This window comes from Piliocolobus tephrosceles, chromosome 9 (assembly GCF_002776525.5).
Source record: "Piliocolobus tephrosceles isolate RC106 chromosome 9, ASM277652v3, whole genome shotgun sequence".
Taxonomy (NCBI): Eukaryota; Metazoa; Chordata; class Mammalia; order Primates; family Cercopithecidae; genus Piliocolobus; species Piliocolobus tephrosceles.
In genome coordinates this window covers 42,774,208-42,789,983 of record NC_045442.1, presented here as the reverse complement: position 1 = coordinate 42,789,983, position 15,776 = coordinate 42,774,208, and the positions used below count along the sequence as shown (strand labels likewise).

General features: G+C 38.7%; 1 protein-coding gene across 1 annotated transcript in view; it reads left to right on the top strand.

Moving 5' to 3' along the window:
• Positions 1-1,647: 1,647 nt before the first annotated feature.
• The window catches only part of RPP30 (ribonuclease P/MRP subunit p30), a 29,625-nt gene continuing 15,496 nt past the window's right edge, over positions 1,648-15,776 (top strand). Inside the window, exons 1-6 of the mRNA XM_023226282.1 lie at positions 1,648-1,773; positions 4,592-4,647; positions 5,276-5,332; positions 5,742-5,816; positions 8,797-8,868; positions 15,522-15,611. Of these exons, the coding sequence (XP_023082050.1) occupies positions 1,692-1,773; positions 4,592-4,647; positions 5,276-5,332; positions 5,742-5,816; positions 8,797-8,868; positions 15,522-15,611 (432 nt within the window). The 5' untranslated portion in view covers positions 1,648-1,691. The remainder of the gene's footprint in view (positions 1,774-4,591; positions 4,648-5,275; positions 5,333-5,741; positions 5,817-8,796; positions 8,869-15,521; positions 15,612-15,776) is intronic.

The following is a 15,776-nucleotide window of genomic DNA, read 5'->3' as shown; positions in this document are numbered from 1 at the left end:
AAAATGAAAAAATAATTGAACTATCACCTTATTCACCTTCGCCACACATTGGTCATATTTCTGACTAATCTAGATTGTTATAGTCATAGGTGAAGATGCCGGGGTGACCCTGCAAAATTAACACTCGATATTCTCATGAAAAACAAAGGGTTTGGTTCATATGACCTTATTCTATTTGCAGAAGTAGTATTCTCTTCTACTCCTACTTAGGAAATATCAAGTACTGGAAAAAGCAAAATATCTCTTCTTACAAAAGTTAACCAAGAAGAGAATTGCATGCTACTGCATGGAACAGATCCCTCCTCCCTTCTGAGAACGACAAGAAAATCGCATAAAGGAGTACTAGTTAAGGTGTAGTCCATAGACGAGAGACTGTCTGTGAATTGTTTGTGATCAATAAATAGAGAAATTGATGGGTGGGGCACGGGGGTGGGCGCGTGTGAATCACAGCTAGGAGAGAGGACTGCTTGCGTTAGAGTCCATCCTGGTCAATAACGAGGTGCTCTCTCTAAAAACAAAACAAAACGAAACGAAAACTCAGCAGGCCACCAACCGGGACACTCCTCAGGTCAAATGACCGAGCCTCTAATTCTGTGATTGTTGTTGCTGTGCTCACGTTATTAAAACAAACAAACAAAAAGTGAAGATGTTTAGAACGTTTACAGTACTTTGGCATTGTCCTGATATCCGAGCTCCTGATCAGCAGACTCTATTCAGCCAGGTATAGGGCAGTTCGAGTGTTGTCAAATTTGTGATTCCCATGAGGGCAGGCTGCTTACCGGTGATGCATAAAGGACCACATCCTGGTTCGCGAAGAATTTGGAGGTAGGGGAGAAGGAGGGAGAAACTGGTCCTTTATCACAGGTGGATTGAGAGCACTGATGTAAACTATCGTCACACTTTTGTAGTATAATTTGCTATTAATCCTCAATAGATCACTTACACTAAGTCGGAAAAAGGTGGAAACACCAAATATGTGGGATATGCGTCACCTTGTACATTTCTGAGATGGAAAAGTGTAAAACATCTCAATTTTGCACCTCCCTTTTCAAACGTGTCTTTGGCTAAATCAATGTTGGCTGTAACCGCTCGTCCTCGAGCGAACCCTGCCATCTGGTGGTTGAAGGTGTTGACTGCAACAGAGATTAGCGGTCATTGACATCAACACTTCTGATTGGGTAAAAGGACCCTCGTCTTGGGGTAGTTCTCTTTTGAAGTCCTAGAGTCAGTCATACACAAATGCCTTCTTCCCGGAAAGTCCATTGTAAACAACGGAAAGGACTTTAGGGAAAGGAAAGGAAAACGTGTTCTTTAGGACTCTTTAAATAGCATTCACCCATTAGCAGAATTCTCTGATTCATGAGCAGCGCTAAATAGATACCGTGTGCGTGAATGTTGAACGAATTCATTTCTACACTATTTTACAGGAGTACTGAATAGTGGGGAATTGGAACCCCTCCAGGGGGAACCAAACATTGTCATTCAGAAGAAGACAAAGAGGGACTGAAATGAAGCTGTTGATTTCAACACAAATTCTGGTGGTAGTTGAAGGCAAAGTAAGTTTCTCCGAATCCCTAGTCAACTGGAGGTAGAGACGGACTGCGCAGGTTAACTACAGCTCCCAGAATGCCTGAGGGGCGGGCTCAGCGGCTGCGTAGACTGTCGCGCGCGGGCGGTCATGGGACTTCAGCATGGCGGTGTTTGCAGATTTGGATGTGCGAGCGGGTTCTGACCTGAAGGCTCTGCGCGGACTTGTGGAGACAGCGGCTCATCGTGAGTTGCCCCGGCTTCGCGGGCCGCAGCGCCTGCCCAACCTCATGCCACCCTGACCATCGGGCCCCTCTCGGGAGGAACTGTTTCCTGATGGGTCTCGGTCAGGTCTTCCAGAGTCTCTGGGATGTCCCTGGAATGTCCCTGGAGGCTGATGTCCGCCAAGGTGTTGGTCTGATTCCTAGCGCGGGAAACTCGACGGTTCTGGGGGTTGTTACCTGGTTCAGCTCCTTTCCTGCAATGAGGGAACTGAGGCCCAACGAGGGCGAGGGATTCGCGTAGGGGCCTACAGCTGGTAGATGACAGAAACCGGAGCTGGACTCCAAGTGTACAATCTTCTAAGCTTGTAAGTTACTATCAGCCCTTCCTGACTCTCACGACAGTGTCTAAACAAATGCTAGAATTTGGGGGCACGGACAGGAAGCGCCGTGGAGGCTCGGATAAGGAGGAGGACGTGGGAGTGTTGGAACAGTATTATCCGGACAGAGAGAGGGTAGGTGGGGGCAGAGGACATACCCGGCGGAGTGGAGGTGGAGGAGGAGGACAGCATGGCCCAAATCGAAGGGAGGCGAAATCCTTGAGAGACTAGAACGTGTTTTAACTATTGGAGTTAGTCGTGGGTTCTGTATTCCTTAGACTGTGAAGTGTGGGGATAGAGATATTAAAAAGAATCAAGAGGTTCGTGCAGTAACATCTGCTCTTCAGAGACAGTTTTCAGCTCATTGTGAGTTCTGATTACTGATCCTGTTCAGAGGTGGTGCTAGAAGTGACAACCACTTCTTGGCAAAATGAATCACACCATTTTTTAAATTGTCCTCTTTATGAAGTATCCTTGGCGAAATGACTTTGCCTTTCCACTGCTGCCACTAAATGAATGTTATCTCTGTGATACTTTACTCATCAGCACGAAGAGGAAAGTAGACAAGATGATCTGGGCCATTTAGTGCTAATGTTCTTTGATCCTGTAAAATAAATTTTCCTGGGTGTAGCTCGTCGCAATTATTATCTCCTCAATGAGGCTTTTCCTGATGCCATCCCATTTTTAAATAAATCATGAGCTTCTTAAGAGAATTGCCATGTCTTATCCTTTTATTTACTGTGCTTAACATACTCACTTTGCAAGCACTAGTGCATGGCAGTTACTCAGTTAATGCTTGTGGAATAAACTGAACACATTAAAAAAAATTAATACAAAAAAGAAAAGTTATAAGGATTTCTTTAGAGAATTTCCCCCAGTTTAAAATACACTTGAAAGAGATGTGGTAATTATGTACATTGTTAGTGGTTTTTTTTAATAAATTAAATGGAATTCATGGCATATGACAAAGTTGCCTCAACTTACAAGTCAGACAAAGGACTGCTATTTGATGAGTCTGGAAATAAATAGTGGACATTTTCAAAGAATAGGGAAGACAGAGCCCTCGTTCTTAGTTTCTGATGTGATATAAGAAACCAATAATAAGCTTCAGAAATACACTGCGTAAATTAAAATACCTTGAAGCCTAATTAGGGAAGTAAGTACTCCTAAGCTGCCAGATGAGGAGTAGTCTAGGAAAAAGTTTTGTGGAGAAACAGATCCTAGTTGACATTTCTGTAGAATGGTAGGGACATTGTTTAGTAGCCAAAAGGATATCCCAAATGGGTATAACAAGGAAGTTTAGAGCAGATTTGGGAGTGTGGTAAAGAAGAATAGGGAGAAGGTGTGACTGGTTGATTTGACTAACTGGGTGCAAGGTGAAGCCCAAGGTACAGGCATACATGTGATTTTTTTGTTTTTAAGGGTGACTTTCTCCAGGGAGGCTTTTGTGACCCCTATACCAGGTTTCATTGTGCTATATACTTCCATAGAAAACTTACTTTTTAAAAAAAATGTATTTATATGTAATGACTTGCTTAATTGCCTTATTTGCCTTAGTTCTCCAACAGACTGGGCTGTAAATTTCTTGTGGAGAAGGATTGTATTATTTATCCTGTATGCTCAACACCAGTTTAGGGCTTGTCAAGTAATGGATGCTCAGTAAATACTTGAGGGAGGAAGGGAAGAAGGAAGTTGGACAAACTGTTGAAAGTTTGGCATTGATATGTATTTTAATATTAATATCCTTTCATCCCCATTGGTATTTTTAAAAATTAAAGATGAGAATCATGATTTAGATTTTTTTTTTTTTGGTAGCCCAAATGTCCATAACAGTGCTAACTGATGAGGATAACAAAGCAAGCCCTTGACCTCAAGGAGCTCCCAGTCTGTTGATGTTGTGCAGCTTCAAATGGGAAGTGGGCGGCAGTGGTGTGAGGGAGTCATCACTCCATTTCTCCCTAGGAAAGGAGTCTCTGAAGGAAGTAGAAGGACAAAAAGCAAAAGAATGAGAATAAAAGTGACAGTGATAAAGTAGGAATTTGATGGGTTGAAAAGGAATACAGGGACATGAAAGAGAATGACAGTTGAAAAGGAGAAGCACAAAGTTAAGAGTCTTTAGTATCATTTTAATAATAATTCATAATGGTTAAACAAAGACCTATGTGCCAGGCACTGTTCTCAAACACCTCGTGTGTATTATTTCATTTAAATTTCATGACAGGTGTATGAAGTAAGTGTTGTTATTTTCACTATTTGACAGATGAAGAACCTGAAACTTCACATTAAGTAACTTGTAAGTGGTAGTGCGTAGACTTTAAATCAGGCAGACTGACACTAGAGTTCACATTCATAACCACTCCTTAAATGGCCTCCTACTCTTGACCTCTAGAGTCAGGATGGACCTGTGTTACAGGAAGGAGAGGTTGTTATATTTAACGAAAGTATTCAATTTTTCTTTTTCAGTTGGCTATTCAGTTGTTGCTATCAATCATATTGTTGACTTTAAGGAAAAGAAACAGGTAAAGTAATATTTCTGAAGTTAATAAGTTCCTAAATAAGTATTTGTAATTCTGTTTATATTGGTAATTTGGAAGCTACAGATTAGAATATTTCTTAAATGCACCCCTTTGTGCACTATTCCTTTTCTATTTTTATATGTTAACAGTTGAACTGATGCATATTTATATAAACAGTGAAGATTTTTGTGAGATGCTATGATATAGTGTTCAGGATTCCTAAAGTTGATTTGAAATTAAGTTACTTTCACTGTTCAAAAAGTGCATTGTTATTGGCTGGACTGTACTTAAAATATTTATTTTATTGTCGTGGACTTATTAACTAATTTCTCTCTTAAACATTACTAATAAGTATGTATATTTCTCTTCAGGCCAACAACTGTATCCTGTAGATTATTTCCGTCTAAAAATTAGTTTTCATTCTTCCTATTCACTGATGTTTACAGTTGCTTCTCTGTTTAGCTTTCTTTTTAAAAATAATTTTAAAAAGTCTTTTTGAATACCAGAAATCACCTTGCTTTCTTTTAAAAATAAGTGCATATTTTTTTCTGAGAACCCCTCATAATTTTTCCATTATGCCTTGTGCTATTGATGTATTCAATCTGCGGTAACTATTTATCATTTGTTGTAGGAAATTGAAAAACCAATAGCTGTTTCTGAACTCTTCACAACTTTGCCGATTGTACAGGTAGGTGTTTTGTTGCTTAAGAAGCATAATATCTATGTATTCAGTTAAAAGATACCTAATTATGTGTGTATTCTCTAACTTGAGCTGCACCTTACTCTGAGTACCAGTCTTACATTTTCCTCAAGGCTCAGCTCTTCAGGAAACATTCTTTTACTATCAGTTCAATACTGCGTTGATGATCTTCTTTCCTGAAATCCTACAACTTTTAAATTATCTCATTATGTAGTTTAAGATACATACATCCCTTTCTGTGTCTGTATTGTAAATTCATAGAGAACAAGGACTGGGTTTTACTGAGCTTCACTATCCCTTATAGCCAGTACCTTTTAATGAATACTTTCCACTGGTAAACAGGAAAATCAATTGTTGTCTTTTGTGCTTTTTGACATCATGTTTTTTTTTTAAATAGGGAAAATCAAGACCAATTAAAATTTTAACTAGATTGACAATTATTGTCTCGGATCCATCTCACTGCAATGTTTTGGTAAGTTAATTAATTTCTTCTCTCCTTTTGGCCTTGTAAGTTGTATTGATTAATATTGAACAATGTTGCACTTTGTCTTCCCCCTTTTACATTTTCCCTCGACCCCCCAAAACCATGACACCTGCCTGTTCTCCTTGTCCTCAGAATTCACACAGTGTAATATGTCTGTTCTATTTACTCATGGCACATATGTAGTGATACCACAATTAAAGAATCCCTTGGCAACTGTTATTCTGAACTCATGTGCACCAGACTTGAGGTAGGTGCTGGGGGGTATTGCCATGAATAATATGAGCACAATCCTTGAACTTATAAAGCTTAGAGTTTACTTGGCAAGACAAGCACTGAACAAATAATAATTACAAATGTAAGGAATGTTCCAAGGTAAGGAAGTAGTAAATAAAGGATGCTCCGGGAGTATGTAACCTGAGTAAGTTGATATTCAAGCTGGGAGATGGAAGACTCAGTAAATGTTATATAGGTGACAAGCAGGGAGCTGGTGTTCCCAGATAGGATGGATTATGCATAGGTCCTGAAGCTAAGGAAAACATGGTATTTTCTGGGAAGTGAAACCAAACAATAGGGCTAAGCCTAGCGAGCCGGTTACATGGGATGAGGTTAGAGATATAAACTTGGGTGAGGATTCCAAGAGCAGTTGGAAGCCCTTGAAGGTTTTAACTAAGGGAGTGAAATTATGAGGTTTGAATTACAGATAATGGATTAGAGAAAGTTAAGGAGGGGACTTAAGAGGCATCCAGGAGGGAGAATTGAAAGGATTTGTTGGTTAATTGGATGTAGGGTGATTACTCCCTAGGCCTGAGGGAGTGGCCTGAGCAGCCAGGTAGGTAATGGTACCATTTCCTGAGTGGACCATACAAACAAGCAGGTTTGGGGGCATCCTGATGAGTTACTGTGAGAGTTTCAAAAGAGCCTGTCAAAAAAGATGTGCACGATGGCTCACGCCCATAATCCCAACATTTTGGGAGGCCTAGGTGGGCAGATCACTTGAGGTCAGGAGTTAAAGACCAGCCTGGCGAACGTGGTGAAACCCCATCTCTACTAAAAATCCAAAAATTAGCAGGGCGTGGTGGTGGGCACCTGTAATCCCCGCTACTACAGAGTCTGAGGCAGGAGAATCGCTTGAGCCAGAGAGGCAGAAGTTGCAGTGAGATCACACCAGTGCACTCTAACCTGGGCAGCAGAGCCAGACTTCATTTCAAAAAAACAAAAAAAAAAAGATGTGGCCTTCAGAAGAGTGATCCCAATTAAAGATGGTGCTTTGGAAGTGTTCACCTGCAGTGAGTAATTGAAATCATGGGAATGCATGAGACTTCCTGGCCAACGTGCATTGTGGGAAGAAGAAGTTTAGTACAGAGTCCTAAGGAACTTCACTATTTAATGGTATAAAAGAGGATGAGCTAGAATTGGAGACTGAGAAGGGACTACCCTAGAAGTAGAAAGACAACAAGCAAAGGGAAAACAGAAAAGGAAGAATGAAAGGTCAGCAGGGTCACTGTGTAGTCAAGCAGAAAGGCAAAAAAAAAAAAAAAAAAAAGTCAGATTTATTGATATGACAGTCCTTGGCTGCCTTAGCAAAAAACATTTCAATGGATATAATAGAGATGTGAGAAAATACAGACTCTGCTGCTGACTTTGCTTAAGAAATTTGACTCCATAGGAGAATGGGAGGCATAGGGTGGTTGGTGGATAAGAATCTGCTACATAAAGAGATTTTGTTTCTTAAATGAGAGAGGTTTGGGTATGCCTGCTATCAGGGGAGAGAGAAAGTGAGATTCCCTGAGAAGGTGAACTGTTTTATCTCTAGCTGGGATAGACATCTCCATCATAGAATAGACGTAATTAAGGAAAGACCCCCTTTATAACAGTTACTATTGCTAAAGAAATTGTGAAAAACCAACTTTTGGTGTCTTACACACCTGCAAGGCAGCATTCTGGTTCCTTAGGCCCAGGTAGACATAAATGGAGCTGACTTTTGATAGATGTAAAGACTTTCATTTACTCTTGTTACCAGGAACATCTTGGTGGTTCCTTTTTGTATCCTTCACAAGTGGGAGTGGGCAGGTGAAGGAGAGCAAATCCTAGATCCTGGCTATTTCTGAGACCCTGCCCTATCTCAGCACAGGTCTGCCTAGCAGGCCCTCTTGCCTGCTCAAGCACAGCACCAGCTGCTTCTCTTATACCCTCCTAACTTTTATTATACTTTTTACAAAATAAGAGATTGCAAAATTTTAGAAGATGCCAACAAGCAGAGAAGAAATATGACACTTTATTCCATAATTCAGAGATTGTATGTTTGTGTAGAAATATATTTTTTTTCTAGTCTTTTCATATACAGACTCACACAATTTAGGTTTGAAATGAGATTTTCTTTCTTCTCCTTTTTTTTTTTTTTTTTTTTTTGAGACGGAGTCTCACTTTGTTGTCCAGGCTTGAATGCAGTGGCATGAATGTGACTCACTGCAATCTTAACCTATGGGGATCACATGACCCTTCTGCTTCAGGCCCCCCAAGTGTCTAGGACATAAGTGCCTACCACCACACCCAGCTAATTTTGTAATTTTTTTGTAGTGATGGGTTCTCACAATGTTTCCCAGGCTAGTCTCAAACTCCTGGGCTCAAGCAATCCTCCCACGTCGGCCTCCCAAAGTGCTGGGTTTACAGGCATAAGCCATCATGCCTAGCCTAATTTGATTTTTACATCTCAAACACAATGTTTGGTACGTGGTTAAAGTATAACCAATGTAGGAAGGAAGGAGGAGAATGATTAGTGAGATGGATATATGTATCTAAATTCTCATGTGCTTAGGTCTTTTCTGCCAACATACACAGCAAAGCAGAAATATCAGTAGTATATTAGAAGTGTTCCGTGATTGAAATATAAGTGTGAGTCAGTCACTAGACAGAATTTCTTGTGTACAGATTTTGTTATTGTATGATAACATTCTTTTTGTATTCCTAGAGAGCAACTTCTTCAAGGGCCCGGCTCTATGATGTTGTTGCAGTTTTTCCAAAGACAGAAAAGCTTTTTCATGTGAGTAACAAATAAGTAAAAGAAAGTAGTATTTATATGTTATGTAAGAAGTCTGATGTTCTGATTTTGTAGATGACCTGTTTTGACTCATCTGGAAACCTTTAGGATTTGTTATTTATACTTGGAGTTTCTAGAACCCCATAAGGGTATATATAACTGGCATTTGTGTTTTTTGTTTTGTTTTGTTTTATTCATCCTGCTATCATTTGATGGGCTCAGTTTGAAAGAGCCCGTTTTCTTCTGTTTCTTTATCTGCTTCATTCATTCAAAACTTCTCTTAGGTAAGTGTTTCTAAAATCACTTGTTTGTACCTTCTTACCATTTGCTGCTCCTTGGGAGGGAAAGGAGCAAGGTTCTATTATATAGCATAAAAGTTTCCACCTCTGTTTCATATTCCTCCTTTGCATGCTCTGAGGTATAGCCCATATGCCAGCATGATTGTCTCAACTTTTAGTCTTTCAGAAATTCTTCAAAATCAGCCATTTGCTAGCATAATCCCTCTTCTCATCTTGAGAGCCTTTATGAATTGAATTTCTTTTGTACTTTTAAAATGGCCATTTCATTGCCTTTGTAGAAGGGAAAGGAGCTTACCATGTGTGCTTGTTTGTCACCTTGAGACATTTTAATGGGCATTTTAAATGATTACATCAACTGTAATCATTTAAACATCAACTGTAGTGCATTTTACTGTGTAAAATGAGGTATAGCTACTTTTAGAAAGTTCGAAAGTTGCTTTTATCTGGGTTCACTAAAGTGTCCATCTGCCAAAAGTATAAAATGAGGTATAGCTACTTTTAGAAACTTCTGAAAGTTGCCTTTTTCTAGGTTCACTAAAGTGTCCATTGCCAAAAATATAACCACCAAAGGTACTACTCTTTGATTTTTTTTTAAAGACTAATCAAGTGCCCTATTAAGAAGTGGGGAAAGAATAGAACAAGGAATTCAATTTGTAACTGACTGTGAACAGTCAATTAAGATAACTGACTACCTTCAGACCAGCCTGGTGTTTGAGATTTTAATGTTACTTCAGTTTGTTTTTTTTTTTTTTAAGCAAAATGGGTTCTAAAATTGCAGAAAGATGTTTTTGCTAGATGTATCCAGTAGATGGAGCCATTAACTAAGGATGCTAATGTGTGTGGTAAAAATTAATAGTTTTTAAGACATACTATCAATTCTTAATTATTTATATTAACAGAGGGAAACAGCACAAATTATTATGAGTGCCTACTCTTTTTTTTTTTTTTTTTTTGTTACTTACTTTAAAAAATGCAGTTGTAGCCCGGGCACAGTGGCTCATGCCTGTGATCTTAGCACTTTGGGAGGCCAAGGTGGGTGGATCACTTGAGGTCAGGAGTTCAAGACCAGCCTGGCCAATATCGTGAAACCCCGTCTCTACTAAAAATACAAAAATTATCCAGGCATGGTGGGACGCGCTTGTAATCCCAGTTACTTGGGAGACTGAAGCACAAGAATTGCTTGAACCCAGGAGGCAGAGGTTGCAGTGAGCTGAGACTGCGCCACTGCACTCCAGCCTGGGCAACAGAGTAAGACTCTGTCTCAGAAAAAAATTTTTAAATGCAATTATAGATATTCTCAAGAATTTTGTTTTAGTTAAAGGGGTAAGTAGAAGCAAGTGATTTTTAGTCGTAAAATACACCTGTAGAACTTTTTAAAATCAGGCACATTAGTCTTCACCACTGGAGACTCTGGTCCAATAGATTTGGGGTTGATTCTGGGTATTTGTTTTTTCATGTTCTGTAAGAAAGTATAATTCAGTGCTGAAACCACTAGTGTTTAATATAAGGCAGACCATGGGCATTTCCAAATTTGTTAAACAACCAGCAGCAACTTAGTTTTGTTATTAAATAATAGCAACTCAGTTGTGATTTAGAACAAAAGTTGCTGATGTACCAAGCATTTTGTTGTACATTTGGTTTCTGGATTAATTTTGAAGATCATGCAACTTACATTTCCATATCCCTTTACTGATGATTAGAGAAACAAAAGAAGGTATACATTTGTAAAACCTTTTAAAAGCTTTTACATATTTATTTCCTTTAACTTTTATAACAATCCTGTAGGATAATTGGGACAGATATTTATTACTATCCCCATTTTATAGAGGAGAAAACTGAGACTCAGGCTGAGCGATTTGCTCTAAATCTCCCAGCAAGTATGTTCTAAAGATAGGACTTTGGGTTTTAGACTATATTGTAATTTCATATAATAGTTTTATTTGTTTATCTTACTGTTTTTCTCAGACTTAAAGTTTGAATTTGCTGAACACATGCGTGATGATAGTAGATGGGCCTGTCAAAAATACTTTGGAAGACAGAAGAAAGCACAAAGTATCGACTTTACACATATACTCAAAAAGTTATATGAAAATGCAGTTTTAAAAATTGGAACATCTTCCTCTTCTCTATCCAAATATTACCTATTCCTTAAGATTAAATTGAAATTAGAGTTCTCCCTGTTTTCTATAGGAAATCAATTTTAACAGACATTTCTTTTAAAGCTTTTATAAGTATATTGTGGTTTGGAATCAGGTCAAATGCAAGCAGTTTGTTTCTTAAGTTACATTCTATAAGTCATTTTATTTGTTTTGTTTGTAAGTTGATTATCTAGAATTCCAACAGCTATCTATCTCTATAGGTATTATATTCTAAAACTAAGTTAGGTCTCCAAGATGAGTCATCAAGCATTCACACACACAGACACACGTTTATGTCAATAGTATAAAATCTAACCACATTAAATAGCATCATTTCCATAGGACATGACATACCATTATATTTTCTACTCAGAATATCTGGAAGATTTCTCACAGAAACTCCCTCCCCATAACTACTTAAGGAGATAAGGCAGAGGTTAAAGATTTTGAGGGTGTCCATTGGTTAGGGCTCCTCGGAATGTGGGACAGTTGTGGAATATGACACAGAGAGAGAGTTGCATAGAAGCTTCAGGAGCATCTGGACCAATTATTCCCATTTAGGATTTAAAGCAGCTGAGCAGGTTGAGGAGAATTCAGGTTATTTAGTCCAGTGGTGTCTAACCTGCTTTGATTGTGCACCCTATCAGTTTAAAACTTTTTTGAGCCTGCTTCCAAATATATATATGTTTTTTATAAATTATTTGCATCTCTCACTATACCGGTGTGCCTTACAAAAACTGCATACACACAAAACAAATCTTAAGATAGTGAATTAAAAATTTAGTAAATGGGCCAGGCGTGGTGGCTTGCGCCTGTAATCCCACCACTTTGGGAGGCCGAGGCAGGCAGATCATGAGATCGGGAGATCAAGGCCATCCTGGCTAACACGGTGAAACCCCATCTTCACTAAAAATGCAAAAAATTAGCCAGGCGTGGTGGCAGGCGCCTGTAGTCCCAGCTACTCAGGAGGCTGAGACAGGAGAATGATGTGAACCCGGGAGGCGAAGCTTGCAGTGAGCCGAGACCGTGCCACTGCACTCCAACCTGGGCAACAGAGCGAGACTCTGTCTCAAAAAAAAAAAAGTAAATGGAGGCTGGATCCGGTGCCTTGTGCCTGTAGTCCCAGCACTTTGGGAGGCCGAGGCAGGATGACCACTTGAGACCAGGAGTTCGAGACCAGCCTGGGCAACATAGTGAGACCCTGTCTCTATTTTTAAAAAATAAAAGTAAATGGAAATAAAAGTTTTATTTTCTTCCTGCTCCTGAAATTCATGCCTTTCCTTTGCAGAGCACTGTTGTAGAGTATCTTGAGGAAGGGAGTGTCCTGGTGTTTCTTGGAGTATGAGTTCTGGCTCCACTGGCTTTAGAATTACCTGGGATATTTATTAAAATGCGGATCATTAGGCCATACTTAATGAATCAATGGAGGTAGGGCCTGGTTGTCTCCATTTTTGATACATTCTTTAGGGGAGTTTTATACACACTAAAGTTGAGCGCCACTGTTGATGGGCATCTCTCTTTTTCCTTGGTAAGTCTGATTGTCTCTTCACAATTTATCAACCTGATATCTTTGAAAGGGATTCAGGGAGGAATATGGACCCCTGCAGTCCTATTCCTTTTGTGCCATAGAGGCAAAGATGTGTATATACGTGTAAATTGTCATGGGAGTCGCTGGCCAAAAAAAAAAAAAAAAATGGTATGGACAACTGATGTGAATTCATATGTAACCTACCAGTTTTCAGAGAAAACCATGATAAGATTCTTAACCCCAAGGCTCTATTGGGCATAATTTAATCTTTTAAAATGATATAGAAAGCGTTTCATTGTAGTGTGAACATTAACTCTTATTTTGTGGTTATCTAAAAGTATCAATTAGACATTTTGGTTAATAGAAAACTAAATAACAAAATAATTCAATTTGGGGCATTCTAAGGTTGAAGTGTCAGAGGGAGCCATGTGGAGCTGTCCCTTGGAACTAAAAGTTTATGTTAGTTCATGTATTTGCACATACTTAAACCAACATAGAGCCATTGTTTAATTGGCTACTCATATAGGAGAAGGGAAGAAAGGAACAATATGTATGTAAAAAGTAACCTAATTTAGCTTCGTTCTGGGGAGAATGTTTAACAGGCTTTTCAAGAATTAATCAGCTTTTTAAACTGAAGAAACAATTTATATTCATGATGATTAAGTTAAACATTACAAAGGTACTGAAAAGTACGCCTTACTTCCACCTAAAACTCCCTCCCCATTTTTTCCAGAAGCAACCACTCATAATAGTTTTTGTGTATCTTTTTAGAAATATTATTTACCTCATCTTTTTTTCTTTGTTCTCCCCCTTTCTCCTTTCCTCTTTCCTTCCTACGTAACACCATGCTTCTTTTACCTTACAGTTTCTTAGAGGTTGTTCCATAATATCCATTAGAGATGTACATCATTCCCTTTAACGAGTTGGCATATTCTATCATATAAAGGGATCATAATTTATTTAAGTAAAATTGGGGAATGTTTAATTGTGTCTAGTCTTTCATGATTGCTATTGCAATAACTGTCATTTTACTAATGTCCCCTGAGCCTTTGTAGGGTATATAGCTACATAATACATTTCTAGAGTCTCTACACTTATAGAGACTTCTCTATAGAAGACTTCGCTTATACCTACTATATACCTATAAGTAGAATTGCTGGTGTGTGCGTTTAAAATTTTGGTAGCCATTGCTAAAATGTTTTTCAAGACCTTGTACTGATTTAAAGACCTTGTGAGTGCCTGTTTATTCATTCTCATGTCAGCAAGGTAGTACCAAACTTTTTTATCTTTGCCAGTATGATAGATAAAAAATGGTGAACAGAGCTGAATTTGTTTCAGCTATCATTCAGAGCTTTCCTTCACTCTTACTAAATTTTCAATGACTCTTTTATGAGTTGGACAGCTGTGGCAGTTGGGATGGGGCAGATTCTTTATGAGCCAATTATTTCTACCAAAACAACATTGCTTCCCAGGCTTACTAAGTTACTATGACTGTTTTAAAGCTAGCCAGCGTCTGATCTCTACTTGCTTCCTAAAGCCCTGGGGTTGGAGTAGGAGTGACTGAAGTGGGGATTCTGAAGAGAAAGGGCAAGATACGGTATTCCTGTCATTGCTGAAGGTTGACACCAATCCTACAGGTCGTTATTGCTCCCTCTTCTCTGCTCTTCCTTACTCTGCCCTTTCCCCTGGTACGTGCCACTGATGTTGTTTTGTCAGCATAGCCATCCTGGAAGTTTGAATTTGTCTGTCAAACCTGTACACATTAGCATTGTCAGTAAGCTTTATTTTTAATGTAATGTATAACAGCCAAATATTTAATCACTATAAATCAAATAATGGCAGAATCAGAGCCAGGTATATTTCTTCCAGCAGTGTCTTCTGGCTTGCCCTCTACGCTTGTAACCTTTTCCCAGCTTTATTTTTCTTCCCTGATTTTCCATTTATCCTGATTTTCTTATCTGTTTATTTTATCTTGTATGTGGTTTTTATAAGCAGTTTCCAATCTCCTTGAGAAGAAAATGCAGAGTATTACTCAACAAGTCATAGCAAAAATTAAAACAACAGAAAGGGAAATTAAAAGTTGAGAAAATGCATTCATTATCATTTGACTTGTAATAGCTCTGCTTTAACTATTTATGTAGATTCCTTCTATTAGTTTTTGGACAAATGTCATGAGATGCTGTGTTCATACTTCTTTAGCTGCTCGTTAGACTTGATAGGAGCCACAGCCCTGGGACAATTCTTGGCACAGAGTTGCTCAATAAATAGTTTGTGGGATAAATGGACCATGCATACATTCCATTTGGCTTATTTTTTCCTTGGATTTAGAATAGTCAGTTTCTTCTTTCTGGAACAGTCTGAAGTAATCTTCCAGAAACTGAGCCTCACTCCACAAACCATCCTTATGTAGAAGACCATATAAGTTAGAGAGTCTCTAGGCTCTATCTTTTGAGAAAGTCTATGGACATAATCTACTTTTGCTGGATTACAGTTAAACCATTTAAACCCAACCTAAAAGAGTAGCAAAACAGTTGACTTTGTAAAAGGTAAGATGTATTTCAACACAGAACCATCAAAACACCTATGGAGTGAACCATACTTATATTTTATTATATCGGGTTTGACCCTATCTCCCATTCTTACTTGTGCCAATTTTCCTTTTGGCCTTACCTATTTTTTTCTTCTTTACAGATTGCTTGTACACATTTAGATGTGGATTTAGTCTGCATAACTGTAACAGAGAAACTACCATTTTACTTCAAAAGACCTCCTATTAATGTGGTAAGTGTTATACTTTCCATCCTGTATTTGAATCTTAGAAACTTACATTAGCAAATTGGAAAAGAAGCAGAAGAAACCAGTGTTCTTTTTCTTTTTTGAGGCGGAGCCTCGCTCTGTCGCTCGGACTGGAGTGCAGTGGCCGGATCTCAGCTCACTGCAAGCTCC